The sequence below is a fragment of the Oncorhynchus mykiss genome, chromosome 14, assembly GCF_057628025.1.
Source record: "Oncorhynchus mykiss isolate SJ-2025 chromosome 14, ASM5762802v1, whole genome shotgun sequence".
In the NCBI taxonomy this organism is placed as follows: Eukaryota; Metazoa; Chordata; class Actinopteri; order Salmoniformes; family Salmonidae; genus Oncorhynchus; species Oncorhynchus mykiss.
In genome coordinates this window covers 20,816,331-20,844,186 of record NC_143035.1, presented here as the reverse complement: position 1 = coordinate 20,844,186, position 27,856 = coordinate 20,816,331, and the positions used below count along the sequence as shown (strand labels likewise).

Below are 27,856 nucleotides of genomic sequence, written 5' to 3'. Positions count from 1 at the left end.
GGTATTCAGGCCAAAGAGTTCAATCTTGGTTTCTCATGGTCTAAATCCTTTAGGGGCCTTTTGGCAAACTCCAGGCGGGCTGTCGTGTGCCTTTTACTGAGGAGTGGCTTTCATCTGGTCGCTCTACCATAAAGGCCTGATTTGTGGAGTGTTGCGGAGATGGTTGTCCTTCTGGAAAGTTATCCCATCTCCACAGAGGAAATCTGGAACTCAGTCAGAGTGATCATCAGGTTCATGGTCTCCTCCCTGACCAAGGCCTTTCTCCTCCGATTCTTCAGTTCTTGGAAGAGTCTTCGTGGTTCCAAACATCTTCAATTTAAGAATGATGGAGGCCTCTGTGTTCTTGGGGACCTTCAATGCTGCAGAATTTCTTTGGTAACCTTACCCAGATCTTTGCCTTGACACAATCGTGTCTCGGAGCTCTACAGACAATTCCTTTGACCTCCTGGCTTGGTTTTTGCTCTGATATGCACTGTCAACTGTGACCCTTATATAGACAGGTGTGTGTCTTTCCAAATCATGTCCAATCAATTGAATTTACCACAGTTGGACTCCAATCAAGTTGTAGAAACATTTCAAGGATGATCAATGGAAGCAGGATGCACCTGAGCTAAATTTTGAGTCTCATAGCAAAGGGTATGAATACTTATGTAAATAAGGTATTTCTGTTTTTTATTTGTAATAAATGTTCTAAAATGTATAAAGACCTGTTTTTGCTTTGTCATTATGGGGTATTGCGTGTAGATTGATGAGAAAAAAACATTTATTTAATCCGTTTTAGAATAAGGCTGTAACGTAACAAATGTGGAAAAGGTCAAGGGGTCTGAAAACTTTCCAGCCACAAACCCAAGGATCCACAGAAGCCATCCATTCCCATTTTCTAAACAAAAACGATAGCAACATTATACACCAATTTAAAACTTTGAGCAAGTCAATTCAAACTGTTCATTCATGATATACATTGCAATCCATTTAAACATGACGTGATGAGGAGAATCTCACCACTGGAGTTTAATCAAATTGATCACTGCCTACAGAAAATATGATAAACTGTTTTAGTATAAATCAATAAGTCCTTTCCACCTTTATGCTAATATAGAAGAAAAGGCTTAAATGGAACTTTACTCCACCGCAAGGGCTCCCAGACTGTTTAATGGCTCTAAATTTCACATAACTGCTCGACTGACACTTGAATATCAGGTCCATCTTCATTTGGCCACGTCTTAAGATTTGAAAGTTCAGGTTCCTTTCTGAGCCAAGGCCATTGAGACCCATGTTAATGGCTATTTATATTCCAGAGCCATACTTGATGTGATTTTCTGTTAAGAATTATATCCCATTCAATCATTATTTCTACCCTATTGATGAGCTTGATGGTAATATGTGGTGCAGGTCATTTAAATGTCACAAGGAGTGTGTGGTAGTGAGTAGGTGAGCAACATGTTGAGCAGATGTATGAAGAGTGTAATCGAATGCTTATCTAACCTCTTTCTGAATGGTATTGCCACGCTATAGAGCTTTAACTAGTGGTACTAGAGTCACTAAACCAACCTAGGAGAATCATGCATGGACATCATAGTCATAAACACTAGAAAGAAACTACATTTGTCACAGGGCTTGGGTTATTTCTGTGTTAGATCCCTTAACAATCAGTGGCCCCGACGCGTTGATTGGGAAAATTAATCTTGATGGATTTCATTGGCCGCCTACCTGTATCCATTAATCAACTCTCTCATTGGTACAGTATGGGGCGCTTTGATTCATCACCCCAACAGATGAAGATGAACTCAGCAATATATTTCTCATCATAACACCACACTCCACATACATATTAATAGCGTAGTTTTCATCTCGTAGGCATGAATCATTTTTGTAGACAGGGAATTTTAACAGCCGCCCCGGCGTGCCCAAGAACAATACATAATCAAGTGCTTTAAGGTACGGCCAAGAAAAACAAACAACTATCCCAGCCACATTTTCGAAGTGGCATTTATTCGACATAAAAACTCGAAGGGTACTTACGCAGCCTCTATGGATGTACAAATGTGCTTGCAGTTTGTCAATAGAAATGTATGAACAATGACTTAGTATTATCTCTGATCTTGTTTTTGAATACTTTCGCACTTTACAAATGTCAGCATGCAAGATGCCACTGGGGTGGTGTATTGGTTGCATGGGTCAAACTTGGACATGATGCTTTGAAGAATATGACATAGCTAGATCAATGTGATTGCATCAAGTGAGTGTATGGGCCTCACATCTTTAGATTACAGTATTTCTCTTTGGATTATAATTATTTGCAGTGTATTACGCCTGTAGACTGTATGTTAAGCCTATTGAAAGGCCATACATTAAGGATTAAGATCACTTAATTTGTCAATTATACACAAGGTACAAACAAAATTGGACTTCTGATTTATCCAAACCCCTCTGAAAGACACACATACTGGTTGGAGCGGGGAGCTGCCACACTGGGTGCCCATGGATAAGTTGTTGGGGGGCTTAGGTGCCTTGTTCAAGAGTCAACGACATCTAGTATTTGATACCAGCAACCCTCCGATCACCAGCTCATTTCCCGCAAGACCCAGGATTTGACCTAGCAACCCTCCGATTGCTGTCACACCTCTCTAACCACTAGGATACCTGCCACACCTAGCGCTATTGGCAGTATAGTAAGCTTATTGAAAGGCTATTGGTTTAGAGCTACTGAGTTGAGTCGCCCTACCCTCATGCACTATTGGTTAAATGACCTGTCAGTCAGGCTGAAGACGTTTCTGATTGGTCCTGTGTCTCCAGGTGTATGACCAACATTACAAGGCCATGCTGGACGGTATGGAGACAGACAGTATCATGGAGATTGACCCCGCCCACCGCATTGAGATCTTCAAGATGGGGAACGGCAGTGATGAGGTGCTCGAGGTCCACGACTTCAAACACGTAAGTGTTGTCAAAATTCACATTAGGTACAGTATACCTTCTGCATACTTCATATACTGTCATTTTCTTTTCTTTATTATAGTTTTTGTGCAGAATGATTGTGTTTGTGTTCAAGCCCTTTCCAAATTACTGTTAGATTGTGTAAAAGCATTTCTGTTCTCTGAAATCATATCATCTTCTTCGACAATACGATGCACTCTCTCCTGTGTTTTTCTCTCTGTCTCTCACGGAAAAATCTGATATCCAATGTGTCATCTAATAACAAGAGGTTTCAATTCCCTCTCATATGCAACCCCTTATCCACCACACACACACACACACACACACACACACACACACGTAACTGACAAAATAAAGGAAACACCAACATAATGTCTCTTAATAGGTTGTTTGGCAGCCACGAGCCAGAACAGCTTCAATGCACCTTGGCATAGATTCTACAAGTGTCTGGAAATCTATTGTAGGGATGCGACACCATTTTTCCACAAGAAATTCCATAATTTGGTGTTTTGTTGATGGTGGTGGAAGACGCTGTCTCAGGTACTGCTGCAGAATCTCCCATAAATGAATTTGGGTTGTGATATGGTGACAGACTGCCATGGCATATGGTTTTCATGCTCATCAAACTATTCATTAACCACTTGTGCCCTGTGGAGGGCGGCATTGTCATCCTATGAAGGCATAGCCATGGTAGCCAAAATAATGTCCGAAATAATGGCCTGCCCAGCATTTTTATACATGACCCTAAGCATGATGGGATGTTAATTGACTCAGAAACCACCCCTGCATGGAAGCATCTGCTTTCAATATACTTTGTATCCCTCATTTACTTGTGTTTCCATTATTTTGTCAGTTACCTGTACATATACAAACACACATGCACACACAGACACACACACAACCTTACCTGAATATCATGTATAAAAACCAAAAACTATTTTAAGTGAGAAGTAGACATTGGTCTGAAGCCGAAAAGTAAGCTACACCAAGGTTTCCCAGTGCACAGCTTTGACCTACTACAATAGCTATGTTGGTATATTATACTTCCAACAACGTGTATGCTGGTTGCTTAGGATTCAAACTTTCTCAAACAGCCTAATTCCCACTCTGAGAGGAGGTGCTTCCACAATAATATGATTTGTACAGCATACAAGGTAAAGTATTGGATTCTTCACACACCACACTAATCCCATTCCACTACCGTTTCAAGCTTCTTCTTTTTTATTATATGAAAGCAAGCTTTGCTTTTATACTTACACGATTGTCGTGCTTGATTGAGAGAGGTGTTTTATCTTCTAGTAATGTGGTGCCTGCCTGTATTTCCTTTAACCTTTTCATTTAGCAACACATGTCATTGAGAAGTAAATATTCTACTACTCAAAGTCTCTATGAGCAGAGGAGGTCTTGAAGAACAGATGAGTAATAGAATCAGGTAGGGTAGCACTGGGCTTGAATAAAAAATCGCAATGCTCATTATCAGCCACTCACCACTGGTCTGTCTGCATATTAGTTGGCTGTCTAGGCCTAATTGGTGAGACTGACACATACTAGCCTACTACCAACATATATCTACTCTCTGTGTTTAACTTACTTGTAAAGGCTCAGCTAGGTCATTGGGTGTTCTTCAATAAGATGATTCTGGACTGTAACAAATAAATCAGATAGACCTACTAGGCCAAGGGTGTCAAACTCATTCCATGGAGGGCCTGGCGTTTTTTTTTTTTTTTTTTTTTTTCAGACCTAGACAACCAGAGGAGAGTTCTTTACTAATTAGTGACCTTAATTCATGAATCAAGTAGAAGGGAGGAGCGAAAACCTGCAGATGCTCGGCCCTCCGTGAAATGAGTTTGACACGTGTACCAGGCCCACATATAGACCTATCCAGCTAGCTGGCTAGCTAGTAGCCTACACTTCAGACTTGCTAATTATTTAAACTGAACTATATAAGGCAAATCTAACAAATCTGAAAATACAATTAAAATATAGTCAGAATTTTCATGTTTGGTGATGATTCATAGTTTTATGAGTCTTTGTTGGAGATTATCTCAGAGATAAGAAGGGAGAGTGTGAAAGTCTGACAGATCCTCTCAGAGCACGCTTTAAGCTCAAGCACATAGAAATATAACAGGTGAACAGATTGGACTTGGTGCTTCAATGGGAATGTTGGCTAGAAAAATGAAAAACATAGAGAAAATGGTTTATTGTCCTTGCAAAAGTCTAAATTATAAATTTAATGCTGCCCTGGAACAGGAGGAAGAAAGGAATCTGTTTATGATCTTATTATTATATTACTAGGAATGCAGTTCTAGTCATTCCACATCTACACTACTACTACATTTCCCATACTTTTTTTGCAGGCTTCCAGGCATTTACTCATTCATCAACATGAAAACTGTGTGGCATTCGTGGATCTACTAGTCGGAAAGCATCACAACCTCTCCCTTAACTACTGTCACATAGCTAGAAATGAAGTGGGGCAAACTGATGAATTTCTGCGCCAGCAGAGGGCCTGTGCTGCTGCTCCCCCTGACATCATAGTCATTAACCTCGGTGGAACAGACTTGGGACACACAAAGGGAACAGCCCTAGTAAGTCAGATGCGTGTTGATTTGGCGGTAGTCATCCAAATGTTCCCCGGAACAACGGTGGTCTACTATGACATCTTGCAGCAGAGGAGTTGGATGTTCCAGTGGGGGGAGGACATCAACAAGTGCATAAAGATGGCCCGGCATCCTGTCAACCAGATGGTGTTTGCATTTCTCCATGACAGGCGCATGCCCACAATCCACCACCCTGCCATCAAGCAGTGTGTCCCTGGGCAGTACCATAGAGAAGGTATGCATCTCACGGATGAGGGCAATGACCTCTTCCTTGAGAGTCTGAGAGCTGGCCTCTCCTCTGTTCTTTTTAAAATTTTCGTTTTTTTAACCCCATTTTTCCCTCATGTTTCATGGTATCCAATTGGTAGTTACAGTCTTGTCCCATCGCTGCAACTCCCGTACGGACTCGTGAGAGGCGAAGGTCGAGAACCGTGTGTCCTCTGCTTCTTGACATAATACCCGCTTAACCCTGAAGCCAGCCGCACCAACATGTTGGAGGAAACACCGTACACCTGGCGACCGTGTCAGCGTATATTGCGCACGGCCCGCCACAGGAGTCGCTAGAGTGCGATGGGAAAAGGATATCCCTGCCAGCCAAACCCTCACGACGCTGGGCCAATTGTGCACCGCCCCATGGGTCTCCCGGGCGCGGCCGGCTGCAACAGAACATGGATTCTAAGCAGAATCTCTATTGGCACAGCTAGCACTGCTACGCCACTCGGGAGGCCTCTCTCCTCTGTTCTAGCAAGACACATGCAGTAGTACACACCACCACAGTTACTGCCCCTTGCCTGCCACTCCACAAACCCAAAGGCGCTTTTAGAAGACACCTAATACATTCAAATAAGTGTGTGTGTCGGGAGGGAGGGAGGGAGGGAGGGAGGGAGGGAGGGAGGGAGGGAGTCGCAATCTTCTGATCCACAGGCGGTAACTCTAACCATTACACGATAAAACCTGTAACATTGACAGACCATTTAAATTGACAGTTTATTTATCTTGCTTGGTAAAAAGACAATAGTCTAAAACAGTTGATTTGTTGAAAACCCGAAACCCCTGACTACTTTTTACTTGTGGATGGCGACTTCAGATTTTTTGTGAAAATACAGAAAAGTAACTGTGTTGATCAGTCAGCACAAATTTGGATTACATTAATGAAATAAAGGAAAGAGAGTATGCCAGAGCTGGAAACAATGCTACACATGTGGAAACGGTGATGCTGTCAGTCAAGTCTGGTAAGTTGTCTGATGCTAGCATGCACAACTGAGGTTCTGTGGATTTGGGGTTCAACCGGAGCAGGTTTTCATCAAGGATCTCTCTGTACTTTGCCCTGTTCATCTTTCCCTCTATCCTGACTAGTATCCCTGCTGCTGAAAAACATCCCCACATCAAGACGCTGCCACCACCATGCTTCACCGTAGGGATGGTATTGGGAGCTGATGAGCAGTGTCTGGTTTCCTCCAGACCTGATGCTTGGCATTCAAGTCAAATAGTTCAATCTTGGTTTCATCAGACCAGAGAATCGTGTTTCTCATGGTCTGAGAGCCCTTTAGGAGCCTTTTGGCAAACTCCAAGCGGGCTGTCATGTGCCTTTTACTGAGGAGTGGCTTCCGTCTCACCGCTCTACCATAAAGGCCTGATTAGTGGAGTGCTGCAGAGATGGTTGTCCTTCTGGAAGGTTCTCCAATCTCCACAGAGGAACTCTGGAGCTCTGTCAGAGTGACCATCAGGTTCTTGGTCACCTCCCTGACCAAGGCCCTTCTCCCCCGATTGCTCAGTTTGGCCGGGCGGCCAGCTCTAGGAAGAGTCTTGGTGGTTCTGAACTTCTTCCATTTAAGAATGCAGGCGGCCACTGTGTTCTTGCGAACCTTCAATGCTGCAGACATTTTTTTAGTACCCTTCCCCAGATCTGTGCCTCGATACAGTCCTGTCTCGGAGCTCTACGGACAATTCCTTCGACCTCATGGCTTGGTTTTTTCTCTGACATAAATTGTTAGCTGTGGGACCTTATGTAGACAGCCTTTCCAAATCATCTCCAATTATTTGAATTTACCACAAGTGGACTTCATTCAAGTAGTAGAAACACCTCAAAACATGCACGAGCTCAATTTCGAGTCTCATAGCAAACGGTCTGAATACTTATGTAAATAAGGTATTTCTGTTTTTTATTTGTAATAAATTTGCACGAGTTTCCAAGTGCACTGTTTGTAGTTCTCAGTAACAGCCGGACGGCCAATCAAGTTGATTTTAACATTGAGCTCCATATTACAGCTTCATGCTAGTCGGCGTGACTAAAACAAAATATCTAATAACAAGAGGTCTCAGTTCACTCACACTCAAACACACACGCGGCCACACACACACACACACACATGCACACAAACACACGTTGCTAGTTTCTCCTCCAGCCCATCCAATCTGAATGATCCACTTCTGTCAGTGAAGCGAATCCACCGAGGAGATGTGTTTGGCCAGGCATGGCCACGGGAGACTACATTATGAAACAAGTGAGCGAGCAGAATAATCCTCATTGTGATTACAATTGAATAGAAGAGTGGAGGAAAACACAAACCTTTTTATAAGTTATACTAACTGTAAGTTGAGGGGGATGGGTTTGGAATGTATTTTATAAAGAAAGGATGTTTCAAGTCTTTACTAATTAAAAAGCCCCCTTTAAAACAATCTCTGTTAAGCCCAAGGGCTGTGTATGAGGAATTGAAATGGGCAGATAATGCCGCTTAAGGCCAGAGGCGAAATCCCTTTTCTATTGTTTCAGGCTAATACAGGGAACATGCTGCAGGAAGAACCTAGGGAACTGGCTTTCAAGTATATTCAACGGTCTATTATATGAGAATCATTATGGTCACACAGTGCAACCACCTGCCACCTGCCACCACCACCACGTCTGCTGTATTTTTATGAAGCTCTTCTCAACAAAAAATAATGTAGTAATTTCATGAATAATTTGACGCGAACAGTGGTTCATATTTTGTGTAATATTCTATCTGGAACTACAGTAACACTTTGAATCAATGATATTACACAATCACTAACCTTCAAACAATTTTGAAATACACAAGAATTTAAGAATACATTTCCAATATTGATGTAGAATTTACTTGGGGGCGAGAGAATAGACTAGAGTAGGCCTACCTCAATGCCAGTTTCCCAGAACCTTGAGCTTGACATGAATACAAAACTTGTGTTCGACAACTGTATTAAATCTAGACTAAGACTAATCTAATGATCCCGTTTCATTTGAACCAAAATACAAGTCTGCCAGTCTACCTGGTTAAATAAAGGCGAAATATAAAATAGCAATCAAGATGCTATGCTATGCTGTAATAATATGCTTTACATTTTAACATGAAATCATTTATATTTTCGTTGAACTACATACTGTTTCTCAGGTACTCCAATATCCAAAAATGACCTTGTTTATTGTTTACGGCCAGCGACATGAATCCTGGATTGTGTCCATTCGGGAATAAACAGAACAAAATGGACTGAAAGAGGAAGGAACTACTTGGACTTGTCCAATAAGAAACCCTCATTTTGTTTTTCCGTGTTCTACTGTATTCCCTAATGAACACGACCCAGAGCTAATTATAGACGCAATGATAGTCGCATTGGTTGAAGCTCAGTGTTAAATTCAAATCTCCCTACCCATCATATTTTAGCCAATATGACACCAATCAAATCAATTTGATTGGAGGTACACAATCCACAGGTTCCCGCCTCTTGTCATGAGCCGTCCATCCGCTACTGAGAAGCACAAACCAAGGCTACTGTATATAGCTAGCTATATGGTGGTATTCAAGCTGAGGTTAATCAATAAATGCAAACAGATATTTTGATTAACTAGGTAGCTAACGTTACCTTGCTTTTACAAAGTCCAGTGGCTAGCTAATGAACAGGCAAATAAAGACAGCTAGACAATGAAAGGGGTTTTGTTTTGATTAGCTAGGTAGCTAATGAAAAGTTCAACCAGTCACATGAGAGCTTACGTTGGCTAGGTAACTAACCAACAAGCGAGGAAAGCTAGCTCGCTATATTTTGCACTAAGGATTTTCATATAAGGCTGAAGTTATCATATTTAAACTTCTGATCTAGACATGTGTAATTAGAGCACTAACAAATATGCATAAATAAGATAGCAAAATTCATTGGCTGCTATGAGAGCCAGTTAACGTTAGCTAGCTAGGTAACATTAGCCAAGGTGTATGGCTAGTTCATGTGCCACAATGTATTAAACTTTATTACACAAAACATAGCTAGTTAATGTTGTTTAAAACCACCATTGCACAGACTAAGCTACAGTTAGACGAGGTAGCCAGATTTCAGACAGGACAAACACTGCAGTTAGCTACGATGCATTTCCTCGACTAACAACCAAGACCACACAAACCATAGCCGAGAAAACAAATGAACCACTAGTTATGAACCGCATATAGTAAATGGTTGTACCCCAAACGCATGTTAACAGAACCTCAGTTGTGCATGCTAGAATCAAGCTACCAGACTCGACTGACAGCATCGCTGCTTCAAACATGTAGAATGAATTCCAGCTCTATCTCCTTCTGTCTTGTCATTCTTATAATCTAAATTTGTGCTGACTGATCAACACCGTGTCAAGTTACTTTTCAATGTTACTTTTCAATTGCAATTCGTAACATATCATGTGAAATGGATGATGGACAACCACAACTGAATACATACAATATGAAACTTAACATATCATACTATATGCAGTGTTTCAGATTCTGTACAGAATAATACAAAATTGTATGAGATCAGGATGCAGCAGCATGCAGTCAAAAAATAACATAATGTTAAGAGATCAAATTGCAGCAGCGTGCACTCAAAAGAAATGGAAATGCTTGCTAACTTGATTAACTACAGTGCCTTGCGAAAGTATTCGGCCCCCTTGAACTTTGCGACCTTTTGCCACATTTCAGGCTTCAAACATAAAGATATAAAACTGTATTTTTTTGTGAAGAATCAACAACAAGTGGGACACAATCATGAAGTGGAACGACATTTATTGGATATTTCAAACTTTTTTAACAAATCAAAAACTGAAAAATTGGGCGTGCAAAATTATTCAGCCCCCTTAAGTTAATACTTTGTAGCGTCACCTTTTGCTGCGATTACAGCTGTAAGTCGCTTGGGGTATGTCTCTATCAGTTTTGCACATCGAGAGACTGAAACTTTTTACCATTCCTCCTTGCAAAACAGCTCGAGCTCAGTGAAGTTGGATGGAGAGCATTTGTGAACAGCAGTTTTCAGTTCTTTCCACAGATTCTCGATTGGATTCAGGTCTGGACTTTGACTTGGCCATTCTAACACCTGGATATGTTTATTTTTGAACCATTCCATTGTAGATTTTGCTTTATGTTTTGGATCATTGTCTTGTTGGAAGACAAATCTCCGTCCCAGTCTCAGGTCTTTTGCAGACTCCATCAGGTTTTCTTCCAGAATGGTCCTGTATTTGGCTCCATCCATCTTCCCATCAATTTTAACCATCTTCCCTGTCCCTGCTGAAGAAAAGCAGGCCCAAACCATGATGCTGCCACCACCATGTTTGACAGTGGGGATAGTGTGTTCAGGGTGATGAGCTGTGTTGCTTTTACGCCAAACATAACGTTTTGCATTGTTGCCAAAAAGTTCAATTTTGGTTTCATCTGACCAGAGCACCTTCTTCCACATGTTTGGTGTGTCTCCCAGGTGGCTTGTGGCAAACTTTAAACTACACTTTTTATGGATATCTTTAAGAAATGGCTTTCTTCTTGCCACTCTTCCATAAAGGCCAGATTTGTGCAATATACGACTGATTGTTGTCCTATGGACAGAGTCTCCCACCTCAGCTGTAGATCTCTGCAGTTCATCCAGAGTGATCATGGGCCTCTTGGCTGCATCTCTGATCAGTCTTCTCCTTGTATGAGCTGAAAGTTTAGAGGGACGGCCAGGTCTTGGTAGATTTGCAGTGGTCTGATACTCCTTCCATTTCAATATTATCGCTTGCACAGTGCTCCTTGGGATGTTTAAAGCTTGGGAAATCTTTTTGTATCCAAATCCGGCTTTAAACTTCTTCACAACAGTATCTCGGACCTGCCTGGTGTGTTCCTTGTTCTTCATGATGCTCTCTGCGCTTTTAACGGACCTCTGAGACTATCACAGTGCAGGTGCATTTACACGGAGACTTGATTACACACAGGTGGATTGTATTTATCCTCATTAGTCATTTAGGTCAACATTGGATCATTCAGAGATCCTCACTGAACTTCTGGAGAGAGTTTGCTGCACTGAAAGTAAAGGGGCTGAATAATTTTGCACGCCCAATTTTTCAGTTTTTGATTTGTTAAAAAAGTTTGAAATATCCAATAAATGTCGTTCCACTTCATGATTGTGTCCCACTTGTTGTTGATTCTTCACAAAAAAATACAGTTTTATATCTTTATGTTTGAAGCCTGAAATGTGGCAAAAGGTCACAAAGTACAAGGGGGCCGAATACTTTCGCAAGGCACTGTACGTGATTAAATGACACACACACTTATGTTAATGTCTTAGGTGGCTCTTTAAATTGCCTGGAGAGGCAGGCAAGTGGCAGGTGGTGTGTACTACTGCATGCATCTTGCTTGAACGGAGGAGTGACCAGGGAAGCGTATCCACAAAGCGTCTCAAAAAAGGTCCTAGGAATCCTGTTATAACCAGTTTTAAGACAAAATAAACTCCAGACTCAGAGTATGGCTGCGTTTCAAACTCATAAAAGACACCCTCGTCCACTTACCCTCGCCTTATGCCCTTGGGGGAATCCCCGCGGCGGCATTTGTCGTCGGCCCAAATGATTAGTAATATTTAACATTTATGAACATACAGTCTTATATCGGTTAAAAGCTTAAATCCTTGTTAATCTAACTGCTTCGTCCGATTTACAATAGACTTTACAGTGAAAGCTTACCATGCGATTGTTTGAGGACGGCGCCCCACATCAACATATTTTTCAACCAGCACAGGCTTCATAAAATCGAGGTTAAATAATTATTCATCACTTACTTTTTGAAAATCTTGCTCTGTTTGCAATCCCAAGGGTCCCAGCTACAACATGAATGGTCGTTTTGTTAGTTAAAATCCTTCTTTATACCCCAAAAAGTCTGTTTAGTTGGCACCATCGATTTCAGTAATCCACTCGTTCAACATGTAGACAAAGGAATCCAAAAAGATACCACTAAACTTTGTTAAAACAAGTCAAACTACATTTCCATATAATCCTCAGGTACCCTAAAATGTAAATAAACTATAATATTTCATATGGAAAGAAGTATGTTCAATAGAAAAGTCAAATTTGCCTGTGCGCGTTTACTTCCTCGCGCGCCCACAGACTGATTCCCAACTGTGACTCCCGGTGCCAAAACTCAAAATTCTTCCTCATTTCAGAAGAAACAAGCCTGAAACTTTGAAAAAAGACTGTTGACATCTACTGGAAGCCATAGGAATTGCAATCTGGGAGCTGGAATTACATAAGACCCATAGCTTTCCATTGAAAGAGTATGGGATCTAAAAAATTAAATAAAAAATAATTCTGGTTGGTTTTTCTTCAGATTTTCGGGCTACCATATCAATTGTGTTATGGTCTCATACCTTATTTGTACCATTTATACAAACTGCAAAGTGTTTTCTATCCAATGATATCAATTATATGCATATCCTGGCTTCTGGGCCTGAGTAACAGGCAGTTTACTTTGGGCACGTCAGTCAGGTGAAAATTCTGAATAAAGGACCCGAGCCTGAAGAAGTTGTGTCACGTCAATATGGAGTCAACATACAAGTGTAAGTAAAAACGAATGTAAATAAGTTTCAATTCTGCTACTAATGCACAAACATGTCTCCTAACAGTAATTATGTTTTTGTTTGGTTAGCTTTTGGAAATAATAAAACATTTTCCTTCTTCAGAAGTAGCTAGGCAAGGGCGGTCCATTTAAAATGAAATCCTTCCTCCCTCGCCCCTTGCCCTGCAAGTGTAAACTCGTCAGATGTCATGAAACATAATCAGAAGTGTCCACTTAATTTGAGGACTGAGGGGAGAGGGTGTGTCTGTTAAGTGTTTGGAATGCAGCCTAGGTTTTAGGATGATGTTAAAAAACTGACAATAAACGTTGAGCCAGTTGTAAAATCAACTCAGAATAGTTTATCTCAGCTGGTAATCACGACAGTTTGAGGTACTGCAAAAGAAAAATAGTGATGACACTCATTGACTTGTTGCAAATTACGGGGAATAACCAATCACAATGAGGCATCGCCAGCTGTGCAATTTATAGCACGCTTCAGACAACTACGGTGAATGTGACTGTGCATCAAATGTTGTACCCCCGGCACGATCACTTTGCCTACGCTTAATTCTTGCCTAATATGTTGCCATGAATAACCTTTTTTTCCGATATTCCGATATTTTGAATAATGTGATCGTAATTTTGCACAGAATCATGCAGTATAATGATTTACATTATCATTATATCCACACCCTCATCACTCCCGTTAAACAACTCTAAATCGCTTGGCACAGTAGCTATTCGCCTATAATGTTTGAAAAGTCTGTAATTTGCCCACATATGCGCATTACCAATTTAGGCATATTTTGAACAATGTGATATTCTGCTTGATATACCATTATTATTAGCCTAGTGGTTATAAGTATAGGCATATATCATGTGAGCACTGAGCCATCTCGATGCACTTGTTGATGTCCTCCTCCCACAAGAACATCCAACTCCTCCACTGTGTAATGTCAGAGTAGACCACCGTTGTCCCAGTGAACATTCGTATGACTACCTCCAAATCAGCTCGTATCTGACACACCAGGGCTGTCCCATTTGTTCGTCCCAAGTCGTTTCCACCGAGATGAATGACTATACTATATTCACGGTCAAACCTCGCCTTGGCGAGAGATAATATTTCAGAACCATTCCATTGAGAACAGCTCATCCATATTTCACACTCCTGTAGTCATCTAGCCAGCTGCATTGTTTAATCGCATGGTAAATATTTGCTTCAGTCTTTGTTTCCTTGCTCTCACCAATTTGCTTTGAGCAATGATCAGTAGGATTATGAGCTGGGGTCTTATCAATAAATAAAACCAATAAAACCCACAACATTGTGAGGGTTCACAAGGAGAGCACGTGTTAAACTGTATTATAATGTTGATAATAATGTTGCATAATCATGTAATAAACCACGGTGGTTTCAAGCACAGGGCGCAGCATGTGTTTATTGTAAAGGACCACAGGAGGAGGCAGGTAGCTGGGTCCAGGGGCAGGCAGAAGGTCATACACAGGAGGAGGCAGGTAGCTGGGTCCAGGGGCAGGCAGAAGGTCATACACGGAGGGTCCAAAAAGGCAACAGTACAGCCTGGGGAAAGTCTAGTAAAGTCGTCCGGGAGATCAGGCAATAGGTTGATAAGAGGAAATCTTATAGGCTAAGGTACAGACAGGGAATAGGCAAAAGGCGTTCTTAGTGAGGCAGGCAAAAACGATCAAACACGGGAGGATTAAATTACGGGAAAACAGAGCTCCGAATAGAAGTGTATCATAAAACAAACAATACCCCACAATGATGGGGTGCAAAGAACTGAACTAAATAGTGTGTGATAATGACATACAGGTGTGTGAACAGGTGATCAGAATTCTGGTGATTGGGATCTGGAGAGTGAGTTGCATTCAGGGGATCTATGTGTTTGAGAGTGTGAGTTGGAAGCAGACGTTACAGTAACCCCCCTCCCACGGGCGGCTTTTGAGGGCCTAAGTAGCTGAGCAGGGGGCCTCCCCCGGGACATGGAGCTGGGCAGTCAGGACGGTTAAGGTGGGTCGAGGATGTCCTGGGCGGGTCATTCTTTGGGTCCGTACCATTCCTAATCCACCAGGTAGTGAATGCGACCACCCAGGCGCTTGGAGTCAAGGAGGGGGTGCACCAAGGTGCGCCACTGGAGGATGGAGAGGGCTGTACCTCACAGGCTTGAGAAGGGACACATGGAAGGATGAGAAGATACGGGAATGGCAGGGAGACGATAGGTGACAGAATTGATGCGGTGTGTTATTTTGAAGGGACCAATGAACCGGGGACTGAACTTTTGCAGGGGTCACAAAGCCAAATATCCCGGGTAGAGAGCCACACACGTTGCCCAGGGTTGAAGAGTGGAGTAGGTCGGCAACACCGGTCAGCGAACCGTTTCTGAGAGAGGGAAACTTAAGTGGGTGCCCATGTGGGGTCTCCCAAACCTGCTCATTCTGCCGAAACCACTCATCGACGGCAAGGCACAGTTCCGGGCACTGTCTCCCAAGGGAACACGGGGGGTTGGTATCAGAAGACACACTGGAAAGGAGTGAGATGGAGTGAGGAATGCACCAGGGGGTTCTGCGCGTATTCGGCCCAGGCTAGATAGCGACTTCACTCGGATGGTATCTGGAGGATAGGCTGATGGAGACCCCCAGTCGGTGGAGACGATGTCTTCCGGGATCCCATACAGACAAAACACCTATTGGAACATGCACTCGGCCATTTTCATGGCGTTAGGTAGATGCGGAAGGGTCTGCATCTTGGAGAACCAGTCCACTACCACTAAAATAATAGTGAAGTCCGAAGAGTCTAGCAGATCCGTGAGGAAATCCATGGCGATGTGGGACCGTGGTCTGTGTGGTGTAGGAAAGGCTCAAGCTTACCGGTAGGTAGTTGGCAAGGGCTCTTTGCCCATGCACAGACAGGACAGGAAAGAACGTAATCTTGCTTCATCTGCTGTTACTTATGACCATCAGAACTTGTGTGTCAGTAGCTTGTGGTCTGGGTGATCCCGGGATGGCCAGAACTCAGAGAGGTATGGCACCACTGCATTAGTTGGGGTCTGATGGACGCCGGAACGTAGGTCTTGCTTGCAGGGGTGTCGGGAGGTGCTGGGTCATGTTGTAGGGCCTCTTGGACGGCTGATTGGATATCCCACTGTATGGGTCCTGCGACACAAGAAAGTGGCAGGATGGGCTCAGGAGCTGGGTTAGAGGAAGGGGAGTCAAATAGATGGGATAAGGAATCAGCCACATTTTTCTTGCCAGGCAGATAGGTGACAGTGAAGTTGAAACGGGTGATTAAGAGTGCCCAGCGAGCATGTCTGGGGGGTTGAGACTCTTAGCACGTCTTAAGTACTCCAAATTGCGGTGGTCGGTAAGGACAAGGAATGGGTGATGAGTTCCCTCTTAATTAACCAGTGGCGCCACTCTTCGATAGTCAGCTTAATGGCGAGGAGCTCTCGGTTCTTGACATCATAGTTCCTCTCAGCGGGTGACAATTTCTTGGAAAATAATCCACATGGGTGTAATTTGGGAGGTGGCCCTACCCGCTGAGAGAGAACCGCTCCTACGCCGACCTCGGCTGCATCAACCTCCAGAAAAAAGAGAAGGGTAGGATTTGGCTGCCTAAGGATGGGTGCAGAGGTGAAGAGGAGTTTAAAGGTCTCAAATGCAGTAAGGGCAGTGTCGGTCCATTGGATGGTACTGTTTTTTTGACTGGTGAGAGCTGAGAGAGGAGTGGTTGTGCTGCTGCAGTTTCGGATGAACCTTGCGGTAGTAGTTGGAAATCCTAGGAAACGTTGTAGATCCTTTACAGTGGTAGGTTTGGGCCAGTTAAGCATGGGCGTGACTTTGCCTTATCCATATTAACCCCTCCTGGTGTCAACACAAAACCTAGGAAGGTTACTGTGGTAAAGTGAAAGGCGCTCTTCTCAGCCTTGACATACAGATGGTGGTCCCGTAGTCATTGGAGGACCTGTTACACATGCTGTACATGTTCTGCAATGGGAGTGAGGGTAGATCAAGAAATCATCAATGTACACGATGAGGAACTGATTTGATCATGTGCTGGAAAACTTCATTCATGAAGGACTGGAAGACTGCGAGAGCATTGGTGAGACCGTAGGTAATAACCAGGTATTCGTAATGACGCCTAGCAGTGATGAACGCCGTCTTCCACTCATCCCCACTTCGTATACTGACCAGGTTGTAAGCACTACGTAGGTCGAGTTTGGAGTAGATGGTAGCCTGTCCAACTTGTTCTAGTACGGTCGGAATCAGAGGAAGAGGGAATCAATTATTGATGGTAAGGTCATTGAGAGGTCAGTAATCTATGCAGGGATGGAAACTGGATGCAGCCGGAGACTTGGATGGACAGATGAATCCATAGCCTCATTCTCTGGAATGGACAAGGGGTAGATCTGACCCTTAGGGGGCGATGACCCAGGAAGGAGGTCAATCGCGCAGTCCTCCGGGCAATGAGGGGGCAGAATGGATGCCTTTTTCTCGCTGAAGACACTCTGGAACTGGGCATATACAGGTGGGATGTGTATTGGAACGGCAACCTCCGATCCTTCTATAGAGGTGGCTCAACAGGGTAGATTGAAGCAGTTCTTAAAACAGGTGGGAGACCGTGACAGCAGTTCCCCTTGCCGCCAGGAGATGGCAGGGTTGTAAAGGCTTTAGCCAGGGGTGACCGAGGATTAGGGGTTCTTTAGGCAAAGACAACACCATTAACTGGATGACCTCAGAGTGAAGGAGGCCAATCTGAAGGGTGATACTTTTGGTCATGCGAGTCACATGACCAGTTCCGAGAGTTTGTCCATCCAGTGCATTAATCCTAAAGGGAGGCTTAACAGGGATTAGTTTGACTCTTAACTGTTGTACCAATTGTTTGTAAATGAAATTACCTGCGGTTGAGGGGTTGTGGTCACCCCTTCGTGGGGGGCAAAACGGACAGCTATTGAGTAGGTGGTTACTCTCCACAATAGAGGCACAGGTTTTCACGTAACCTCCGATGTCTCTCGGCAAGCGTGAGAGGAGCACGGCCGAGTTGCATGGGCCTGGAAGACTCGCAGGCCATGGTTGACTGTATAGGTCTGCGGTCCACCAGTAGGTTGCCAATGGATATGGACATCCAGATGTATTGGTTGAGGTTCGTTAAATATCCTCTGCAGGCCAGTTCGGTCTGTAACTCCCAATTAAGACCCCTCCGGTAGACTGTAAGGAGAGCTGGTTCACTCCATCCACTGCCAGCAGCCATGGTGCAGAACTCCAGGGCATACTCAGTGGTGGAGTGACGGCCCTGTCATAGCTCACATAACAGGTCCCCGGTGTGACGACCTGAAACTGAATGGTCAAACACCTGATTCAGAGGACAGATCAGCACTTTGAGCGGCCCATAGGGTTGTGACCCACTCCAGAGCTTTGCCTGTGATTAGGGAGATGATGAAGTCCACCCTCTCTTTGTCAGAGGTGTAGTCAGCGGGGCGATGGTCTATGTACAGGTTACATTACATAAGAAATCCTTGACATTTGCCTGGGGAGCCTTCATATTATTAGGCATGGATATGGGGCAAGATGAACGAGAGGAGGCTGTGGCAACTGATATCGGTGAAGCAGGAATGGACTGGCGAAGGAGGTTCGCAGAGTTCATCAATGTGTTTCTCCTGTCGGGCTAGACGTAGCTGCAGCTCCACTGAATCTGTCGTTTTTGGTGAGGTATTCTATAATGAACGTGATGGGAGTCAGAGAGCTGGTTCCAAGCGCAGGGAGTAGCAGGTGTTTATTGTAAATGACCACAGGAGGAGGTTCTGAACTTATGTCAATATTACACGTACACTAACAGTTACAGACATCAGGAATGCAGACAGGCTCTATCTATCTGAGCTACTGTGTCCCACACACCACCACCTGTTGTTATGTTGAGCACCTACTGACCAAAAAAAGGATGCTATTATGATATTTGTTCCCCAATGACATGTATTGCTAAAATAAAGGTTTAAGGAAATACAGGTACATTACTACAAGACAAACCAGCTCAATCAAGCCTGATAATATTGTAAGTATAAAAGCAAAGCTTACTTTAATTTAATCCAAAAAATAATGAAAGGTAGCATAATGTTAATGTCTTACTGTGGTGTGTGAAGAATCCAGTAGTTTACCTTGTATACAGTACAAATCATATTATTGTGGAAGCACCTTCTCTAAGAGTACGAATTAGACTGTTTGAGAAGGTTTGAATCATAAACCTTCCAACACAAAGTTTGAAGTACAATACTAACATAGCTACTGAAGTAAGTGTTAGAGCGGAATGTGTGGAATAGGCACTGTGGTGCTCATGTGAATTTCTTGCCTTCAGACCATGCCTATTCTCACTTAAAACATATTTTTTTGTTTTTCATATTTAATGCCATGAGTTTAGGTTCAGCTTTCAGAAGAGCTGAGGGGAGAGTTTGAGTTTAATCATTTTTATAATTATTTAAATAAAAGTAGAATGAGCATCCTGAGCTTCCATGTTTGTTTCCTCAACACGTCACCAGACACTCAACAGACGCAGGAAGACACGGGAATTTAAAATATTACATGGTATTACATTTTATAACACTTTTCACAACACGTTAAGTGTGTTTCCTCAGGCCACTACTCTACTACCATATATCAACAATACAAAATCCATGTATGATTGATGATTGATTGATTGGTACAGCATCCCCTAACCTTTCTATGCAATGGCGATGCAACAGGCCCTCCAATCAAATCATTGTTCAGTTGGAAAGCTCAAAGCTGTTGGTGTATGTGTAGCATGTTTAATTGGGGAGAATAGCGAGCCGGTATTTTGACGTGGTTTTATAAGCCCGCATCTTTTTCCCATTTCTTATCCCCGTAATGATGTGTCTTTTCTTCATTTTCTGGTTGACCAATCCCGGTAATCATTGCATCTCATCACGAGAATGTCCTTTCCCTCTCTCTGTAGCGGCACTCGCCATTACAGTAAATTAAACAGGCTCATCACAATAAAGTCAGGCATAAACATTATGCTTTTGTGTCGCCGGCTATTATTGCCTTGTTTTTCCCCCTCGCAGATGAAACTATACACAAGGGGATTATGACAGGGGGATTATGACAGGATTATGACAGGGGGATTATGGCGAGGAGATTATAACAGGTGTTGCTTCATATCGTGTAGTCATGTGTGGCGTCTAGAGACAAGTGGAGAAAAGTGTCTGTATTACTGAGTTAACACTGATTTAAAGAAGATGTCAGAAATGCATCAGAGCCCTGTGCCATTTAGATGCAATTCAATTCTGATTGAATCAAGTCCATTTTCATGCTACCACTTATCGTGATACAATGTGAAGGCAGGCGTTGCCGGTAAAGATCCAGCAGTCTATTGTCATATGCTGATGACTCTATGTTATTCTATGGTAGCCCTAGAGACAGCAGACAATCTGATATATGGTAGCCCTAGAGACGGCAGACAATCTGATATATGGTAGCCCTAGAGACGCCAGACAATCTGATATATGGTAGCCCTAGAGACGGCAGACAATCTGATATGCTTTCCTGGGGTTTCAGATTTATACCGGCAGAACTACTTTGTCGAACAGAGAATGGCACACAGAAAGACAATTAACAGATATGTCTGCTTTGTTGAAATAGGCTTTCTCTGGTCGTCAAATTGAAAAGACCCTGAATTCCACACAGTGGAGGATCGTCAATGGTGCTGAAGGGAGTGGCTCTTCACTTGGCTGAACAGATTAAGAGAGTGACAGGGACCTATGACTGACTAATTCAGCTGGGGCAGCCTCCGTAGAGACACCTGATGCATTCCAAATCACACCCTATTCCCTATATAGTGCATTACTATAGGCCCTGGTCAAAGGTAGTGCACTGTACATAATAAGGAATAGGGTGGGATTTGGGGTGCAACTGCTGCTTTGCCCTCTGACATGTCGCTTGACTCTCCTGCTGGAGACATCCCTCTATGAAGTATTGTTTAGTTAGGAAGAACCCCTCGTTCTTTACTCACAGTCTCTTCTAAAAGGTTTGTTTTGTAGGTGCCGAGCTGCCTTTGAACTGTGATTTACTACAAAATTAAAGAAGATAAAGAGGATGGAAAGCCCCTTTGCACACTCATTAGATTCTAACTTCTCTTAGTTGTTAAGAGCTTAGATTTTTCTTCAAGAGACCATAGAAACAAACGGGTTGAAAAAATGATATCGCCCTGGCGCTTAGCTGTTCCACATCACAGATGAAATAATGCTAATTATTATTCCTTCTCTCTTTTTTCCCTCGAAGGGAATCACGGGGATCTGGTTCGCCAAACACCAGCGGTGTTACATCAAGACCCAGACCACAGAGCTTCCCAAAGTGACAGAGGTGGTGACAGTGGACACAGAGCTACTGGTATAGAATGACTATCTGCATCTCTCTGACTCACTCAGTGTGTGTGTGTGTGTGTGTGTGTGTGTGTGTGTGTGTGTGTGTGTGTGTGTGTGTGTGTGTGTGTGTGTGTGTGTGTGTGTGTGTGTGTGTGTGTGTGTGTGTGTGTGTGTGTGTGTGTGTGTGTGTGTGTGTGTGTGTGTGCGTGCGCGCGTGCGTGCGTGCGTGCGTGTTACCACAGGAAACGATCATGCATTTTGCAAGGGTAGTAGGAATAAACAGAGAAGAGTAGTCAGAGAGCAGAGCACAAACACTCACCCTGACCATCCAATCTTCTCTGCCCTCCACCACTGAAAAAGAAACTCCAGTCTCCAGTGCTCATGAAACAGTCTGAAAGCTGCCCACATATCAAATGGTGTTTGCTGCCAATCTTGAACTAATATAAATATTTAATTGTACTCTTGAAAGGCTTGACCCAAATAGCCTAAAGGGGGAAGTGTGAGAGAGAAAGAGGGGTCTGAGGAAGAGATATAGCATTCATCTCACGTCTCCCGGCCCAATAGCCTTATGTGAAGTTTGGCGAGAATGATGGGCGAAATTCTATCAATCAAAATATCTCATTTCTTGGTGCCACAGTACAATTCACAGTGCAAAAAAGTGTTTGTGTTTTTTTAAAGAATCCCTTACTCAATATATTCAGCCTCTACCATTCTCCACTCTCAATATTTTCAGCCTCTACCGTTCTCCACTCTTAATATTTTTAGCCTCTAGCATTCTTCACTCTAAATATATTGAAGTCTTTACCATTATAGATTCTCCATAGTTTCAGCCTCTACCATTCTCCACGCTCAATAGTTTCAGCCTCTATACCATTCTCCACTCTTAATATTTTTTGCCTTTACCATCCTATACTCTCAATATTTTCAACCACTAGCCTTCTCCACTCTCAATACTTTCAACCACTAGCCTTCTCCACTCTCAATACTTTCAACCACTAGCCTTCTCCACTCTCAATACTTTCCGCCTCTACCATCCTCCACTTTCATTTCCATTTTACACATGGCTCCAACGGATCTGGGAAACATCATAACGCTCTTCCCTGGTGCATCATTTAAAAAATACACTATATTATGTTGGTACATTGTCATGCCAAGTAAGTCACAGATATCCCTTTCTGACTTTAAGATCACAAGCTGTTTAGACAAAGAACCAGACTGCATCCCCTTCTCCCTCATCTTTATAATGTCTGGCCCATGTTTCCAGATACTAATTGCCCAGCCTGCACCATATTTTCCTGCCATTTTGCAGCGGGTGGAAAAAGTAGCCAATTGTCATACTTGAGTAAAAGTAAAGATACCTTAATAGAAAATTACTCAAGTAAAAGTGAAAGCCATCCAGTAAATACTACTTGAGTAAAAGTCTAAAAGCATTTGGTTTTAAATAAATATAAAGTAAAACTATAAATCATTTAAAATTCCCTATATTAAGCAAACTCGACGGCACAATTGTCTTGTTTTTATTTTATTTGCAGATAGCCAGGGGCACACTCCAACACTCAGACATAATTGACAAAAGAAGAATGTGTGTTTAGTGAGTCTGCCATATCTGAGTCAGTAAGGATGAACAGGGATGTTCTCTTGATACAGTAAGTGTGTGTATTGGACCATTTTCCTGTATTGGACCATTTTCAAAAAGTAACGAATACTTTTGGGTGTCAGGGAAAATGTATGGAGTAAAAAGTATATTATTTTCTTTAGGAATGTATAGAAGTAAAAGTTGTAAAAATTACAGATATTAAAGTCAAGTACAGATACCCCCAAATACGACTTAAGTAGTACTTTCAAGTATTTTTACTTACGTACTTTACACCACTGCCATTTTGGTCTTCTTTTGTCCACTGTCAAACCTAATTAGACTTCTCTGTTAAACCTTAATTCACAGCTGTGGAATCAATCAGATACAGTGCCTTGCGAAAGTATTCGGCCCCCTTGAACTTTGCGACCTTTTGCCACATTTCAGGCTTCAAACATAAAGATATAAAACTGTATTTTTTTGTGAAGAATCAACAACAAGTGGGACACAATCATGAAGTGGAACGACATTTATTGGATATTTCAAACTTTTTTAACAAATCAAAAACTGAAAAATTGGGCGTGCAAAATTATTCAGCCCCCTTAAGTTAATACTTTGTAGCGCCACCTTTTGCTGCAATTACAGCTGTAAGTCGCTTGGGGTATGTCTCTATCAGTTTTGCACATCGAGAGACTGACATTTTTTCCCATTCCTCCTTGCAAAACAGCCGGAGCTCAGTGAGGTTGGATGGAGAGCATTTGTGAACAGCAGTTTTCAGTTCTTTCCACAGATTCTCGATTGGATTCAGGTCTGGACTTTGACTTGGCCATTCTAACACCTGGATATGTTTATTTTTTAACCATTCCATTGTAGATTTTGCTTTATGTTTTGGATCATTGTCTTGTTGGAAGACAAATCTCCGTCCCAGTCTCAGGTCTTTTGCAGACTCCATCAGGTTTTCTTACAGAATGGTCCTCTATTTGGCTCCATCCATCTTCCCATCAATTTTAACCATCTTCCCTGTCCCTGCTGAAGAAAAGCAGGCCCAAACCATGATGCTGCCACCACCATGTTTGACAGTGGGGATGGTGTGTTCAGGGTGATGAGCTGTGTTGCTTTTACGCCAAACATAACGTCTTGCATTGTTGCCAAAAAGTTCAATTTTGGTTTCCTGACCAGAGCACCTTCTTCCACATGTTTGGTGTGTCTCCCAGGTGGCTTGTGGCAAACTTTAAACGACACTTTTTATGGATATCTTTAAGTAATGGCTTTCTTCTTGCCACTCTTCCATAAAGGCCAGATTTGTGCAATATACGACTGATTGTTGTCCTATGGACAGAGTCTCCCACCTCAGCTGTAGATCTCTGCAGTTCATCCAGAGTGATCATGGGCCTCTTGGCTGCATCTCTGATCAGTCTTCTCCTTGTATGAGCTGAAAGTTTAGAGGGACGGCCAGGTCTTGGTAGATTTGCAGTGGTCTGATACTCCTTCCATTTCAATATTATCGCTTGCACAGTGCTCCTTGGGATGTTTAAAGCTTGGGAAATCTTTTTGTATCCAAATCCGCCTTTAAACTTCTTCACAACAGTATCTCGGACCTGCCTGGTGTGTTCCTTGTTCTTCATGATGCTCTCTGCGCTTTTAACGGACCTCTGAGACTATCACAGTGCAGGTGCATTTATACGGAGACTTGATTACACACAGGTGGATTGTATTTATCATCATTAGTCATTTAGGTCAACATTGGATCATTCAGAGATCCTCACTGAACTTCTGGAGAGAGTTTGCTGCACTGAAAGTAAAGGGGCTGAATAATTTTGCACGCCCAATTTTTCAGTTTTTGATTTGTTAAAAAAGTTTGAAATATCCAATAAATGTCGTTCCACTTCATGATTGTGTCCCACTTGTTGTTGATTCTTCACAAAAAAATACAGTTTTATATCTTTATGTTTGAAGCCTGAAATGTGGCAAAAGGTCACAAAGTTCAAGGGGGCCGAATACTTTCGCAAGGCACTGTAGGTGCCTTGTCTTTGGTGAGGAAGAGGCAGGGAAGAAAATTGGAGGAGGTGCTCCAGAGGACAGGGAAAGACACAAGGCTGCATTGATGCACAAGCACACATGTGCATGTACAAAAGGTTAGCTCATAATCATACTGGATTAGTGAAAACCAAGTCCCATAATATGCACACTGGTCCATAGCCTTTTAACTGAGGAATGTCAAGTTATGACACCCTAAAGTACAATGTGCTGTGTAGTGCATTTGTTAATAAAAAACATGTATTAATGTATTTGTTAACTATCAATGCATTGTAATTATTAAGTTATTATACATGTTGTCAATGTATCTATTGATCCTTTACTCATGTTTGTTTATTTTGTTTTGTTTTTTATAATCTGTTTCTTATTTTCCATAAGATAATGTACTCATGTTAACTACTACATTAGCTCATTGTAAAGTATTACCGGTATTGTATAACACACAGTGGTACTGAACTACATTATTGGGATAGCATATCAAGGACTTGAAGACCTTTCTGACCTTTGACCTCTTGTAGACTTCCTCTACATTAGAAAGTAGAACGTGATCTACTGTCCATCAGAATCCACCCACCCGTGGCCTGGGAGACCTCTGTCTCACAGACAAGTCTCCCTTAAGGTTCTGACTGTGGTACTACCTTGTGAACCACAGAGGGGCTGAAGAGAAAACAGTAATGGTTTTGCTGCTGCTCCAAGCCTGCGGGCTATGTGAACGTGGGCTCAGCGCGGGGTGTCTGGAGCCTCAGATTCTCAGAGGCCAGGTGAAAACAATGCAGCTGGTGGAGAAACTGCGAGCAGCTGATAAGGAAATAAAGCACTCGGGGAGTAGAACCAGGTGACAAACAGGAATTGTTTGCCACCAGTATTTTCCGCCATTTTCAATGTGTTCCTCATATGAAATGATGGGAGGCTGTAATCCCTGAGCCTCCCTCCAGTTTCCTCCAATGTTGAAGCGATGGAATTGCTGTTGTCCTCCTTCTTCAGACAGTAGAACAGTGTCATTTGATCCCTTCTTGCTCTTCGGGGGAACCACTTAATATGTACGGCCACAACCAGCCTAGCTGGCAAGCCAGAACCTCCCACTCAGATAAAAACCACAAACAAATGCCATACCATGCATGCAAAACAACACATTCTTGGAATGATATGTACTGTAGGTAAATGTCATATTACTAAAACAAAAAGCTGTATGTCATTTTGAACATACAAATAATGACCATTATGAAAAGTGTGCAATGTCTGTTCAGTATGGGAGACAGCCAGATGGGAAGTAATGTCATATACAGTCTTATGATATCATGAGAACATGTTCATTGATCTATGACAAACACAAGTGACCTAAGTATGTGTCACAAAACAAATGTTGCACCTTTAGGACATTATAGCAAGACAGGGCAAGTATATGTTCTTTACAGTATGACACTGATTGTGTGTGGAATGTACTTACATAGGCTCAAAGTTACAATATACAAATACATTACATTAGTCTGACACCCAATACAAAATGTCTTTACTTTGTCCAATATTATATAGATACAAAACAGCTTAAATTGGGACATAAATGCATGATAAAAAAATGTAGCTCTAAAATCATAATCACGTTGACTTTGTAGTGGTCAAATAGCCTTTTTCAATCCCTATTCCACACTAGCCATGATCAATTTAGCCTTCCGGATTGTGGTTATCTTCCTTATTGGTCTTGTTTCTCAACTGGTCAGTCTGTGTCCTGACCTCCACTTACTCATTTCAGGGAGGTTTGCTTAGTTGCTCGGCTTCAGTGGTTCTGAGGTCCAATTAGGCAGGTCTGTTTGTGTTTCCTGGCCTTCATTTTAATGTCTGTAGTTCAGGGGGAGTGAGCGCCCTAGTCCTCCTTTGAGTCATCATTAGCTTAGCCCGATATGGACCAGGCTAAACATTTGCTGAAAAGAGTGAGAGCAAACTGTGTCAAAGGCTTGGTGGCTTGGCAGCTTAGCTAAGCACTGACACAGGCAGCTAGCGCTTGAGTAGCCACGCTGCTACGCATTCTTTCATCTGGCCAGAACGAGGTGCGAGTTTGTCTCCACAGGGTTACTGGCATCATGTCACTTCACAACAAACAGTTAGAGCGAGACAGCAGCATGGGCAGTAAATTCAAATAAAGCAAGAATCGGCAAGGTGTGAGGAAGAAAGGGAGGGAGAGTCGAGAGTGCACAACCTAATATAAATGATACCAGTGGTTCCAACCATAGCCCGGGGATCCTTCATCAAGCTCAACTAATGTGCAATTAAGCTTCAAACCGGGAGAGAATCACCTTGTAAAAACATTTGTCAAGTAAACTGTTTTGCTGTTCTCTCCAGCCGCTAATTAACGAGGCACTGGGAAGAGGGGTTTGTTTGCCGACGTATTTACATATACATAAAGAAACAAATATCAGGCATCGCCAAAAGCCCCTTTCATACATCTCTATTAGATAGCAGTGACATGCATTCCCTATCATTAAGCAATAATAGTTTACTTTA

At 42.6% G+C, this 27,856-nt stretch overlaps 1 protein-coding gene across 1 annotated transcript in view; it reads left to right on the top strand.

Moving 5' to 3' along the window:
• Positions 1-27,856, top strand: part of tnmd (tenomodulin) — a 92,724-nt gene that overhangs the window by 49,370 nt on the left and 15,498 nt on the right. The window contains exons 3-4 of the mRNA XM_021561493.3: positions 2,797-2,937; positions 21,665-21,772. Coding sequence (XP_021417168.3) covers positions 2,797-2,937; positions 21,665-21,772 — 249 coding nt within the window. The remainder of the gene's footprint in view (positions 1-2,796; positions 2,938-21,664; positions 21,773-27,856) is intronic.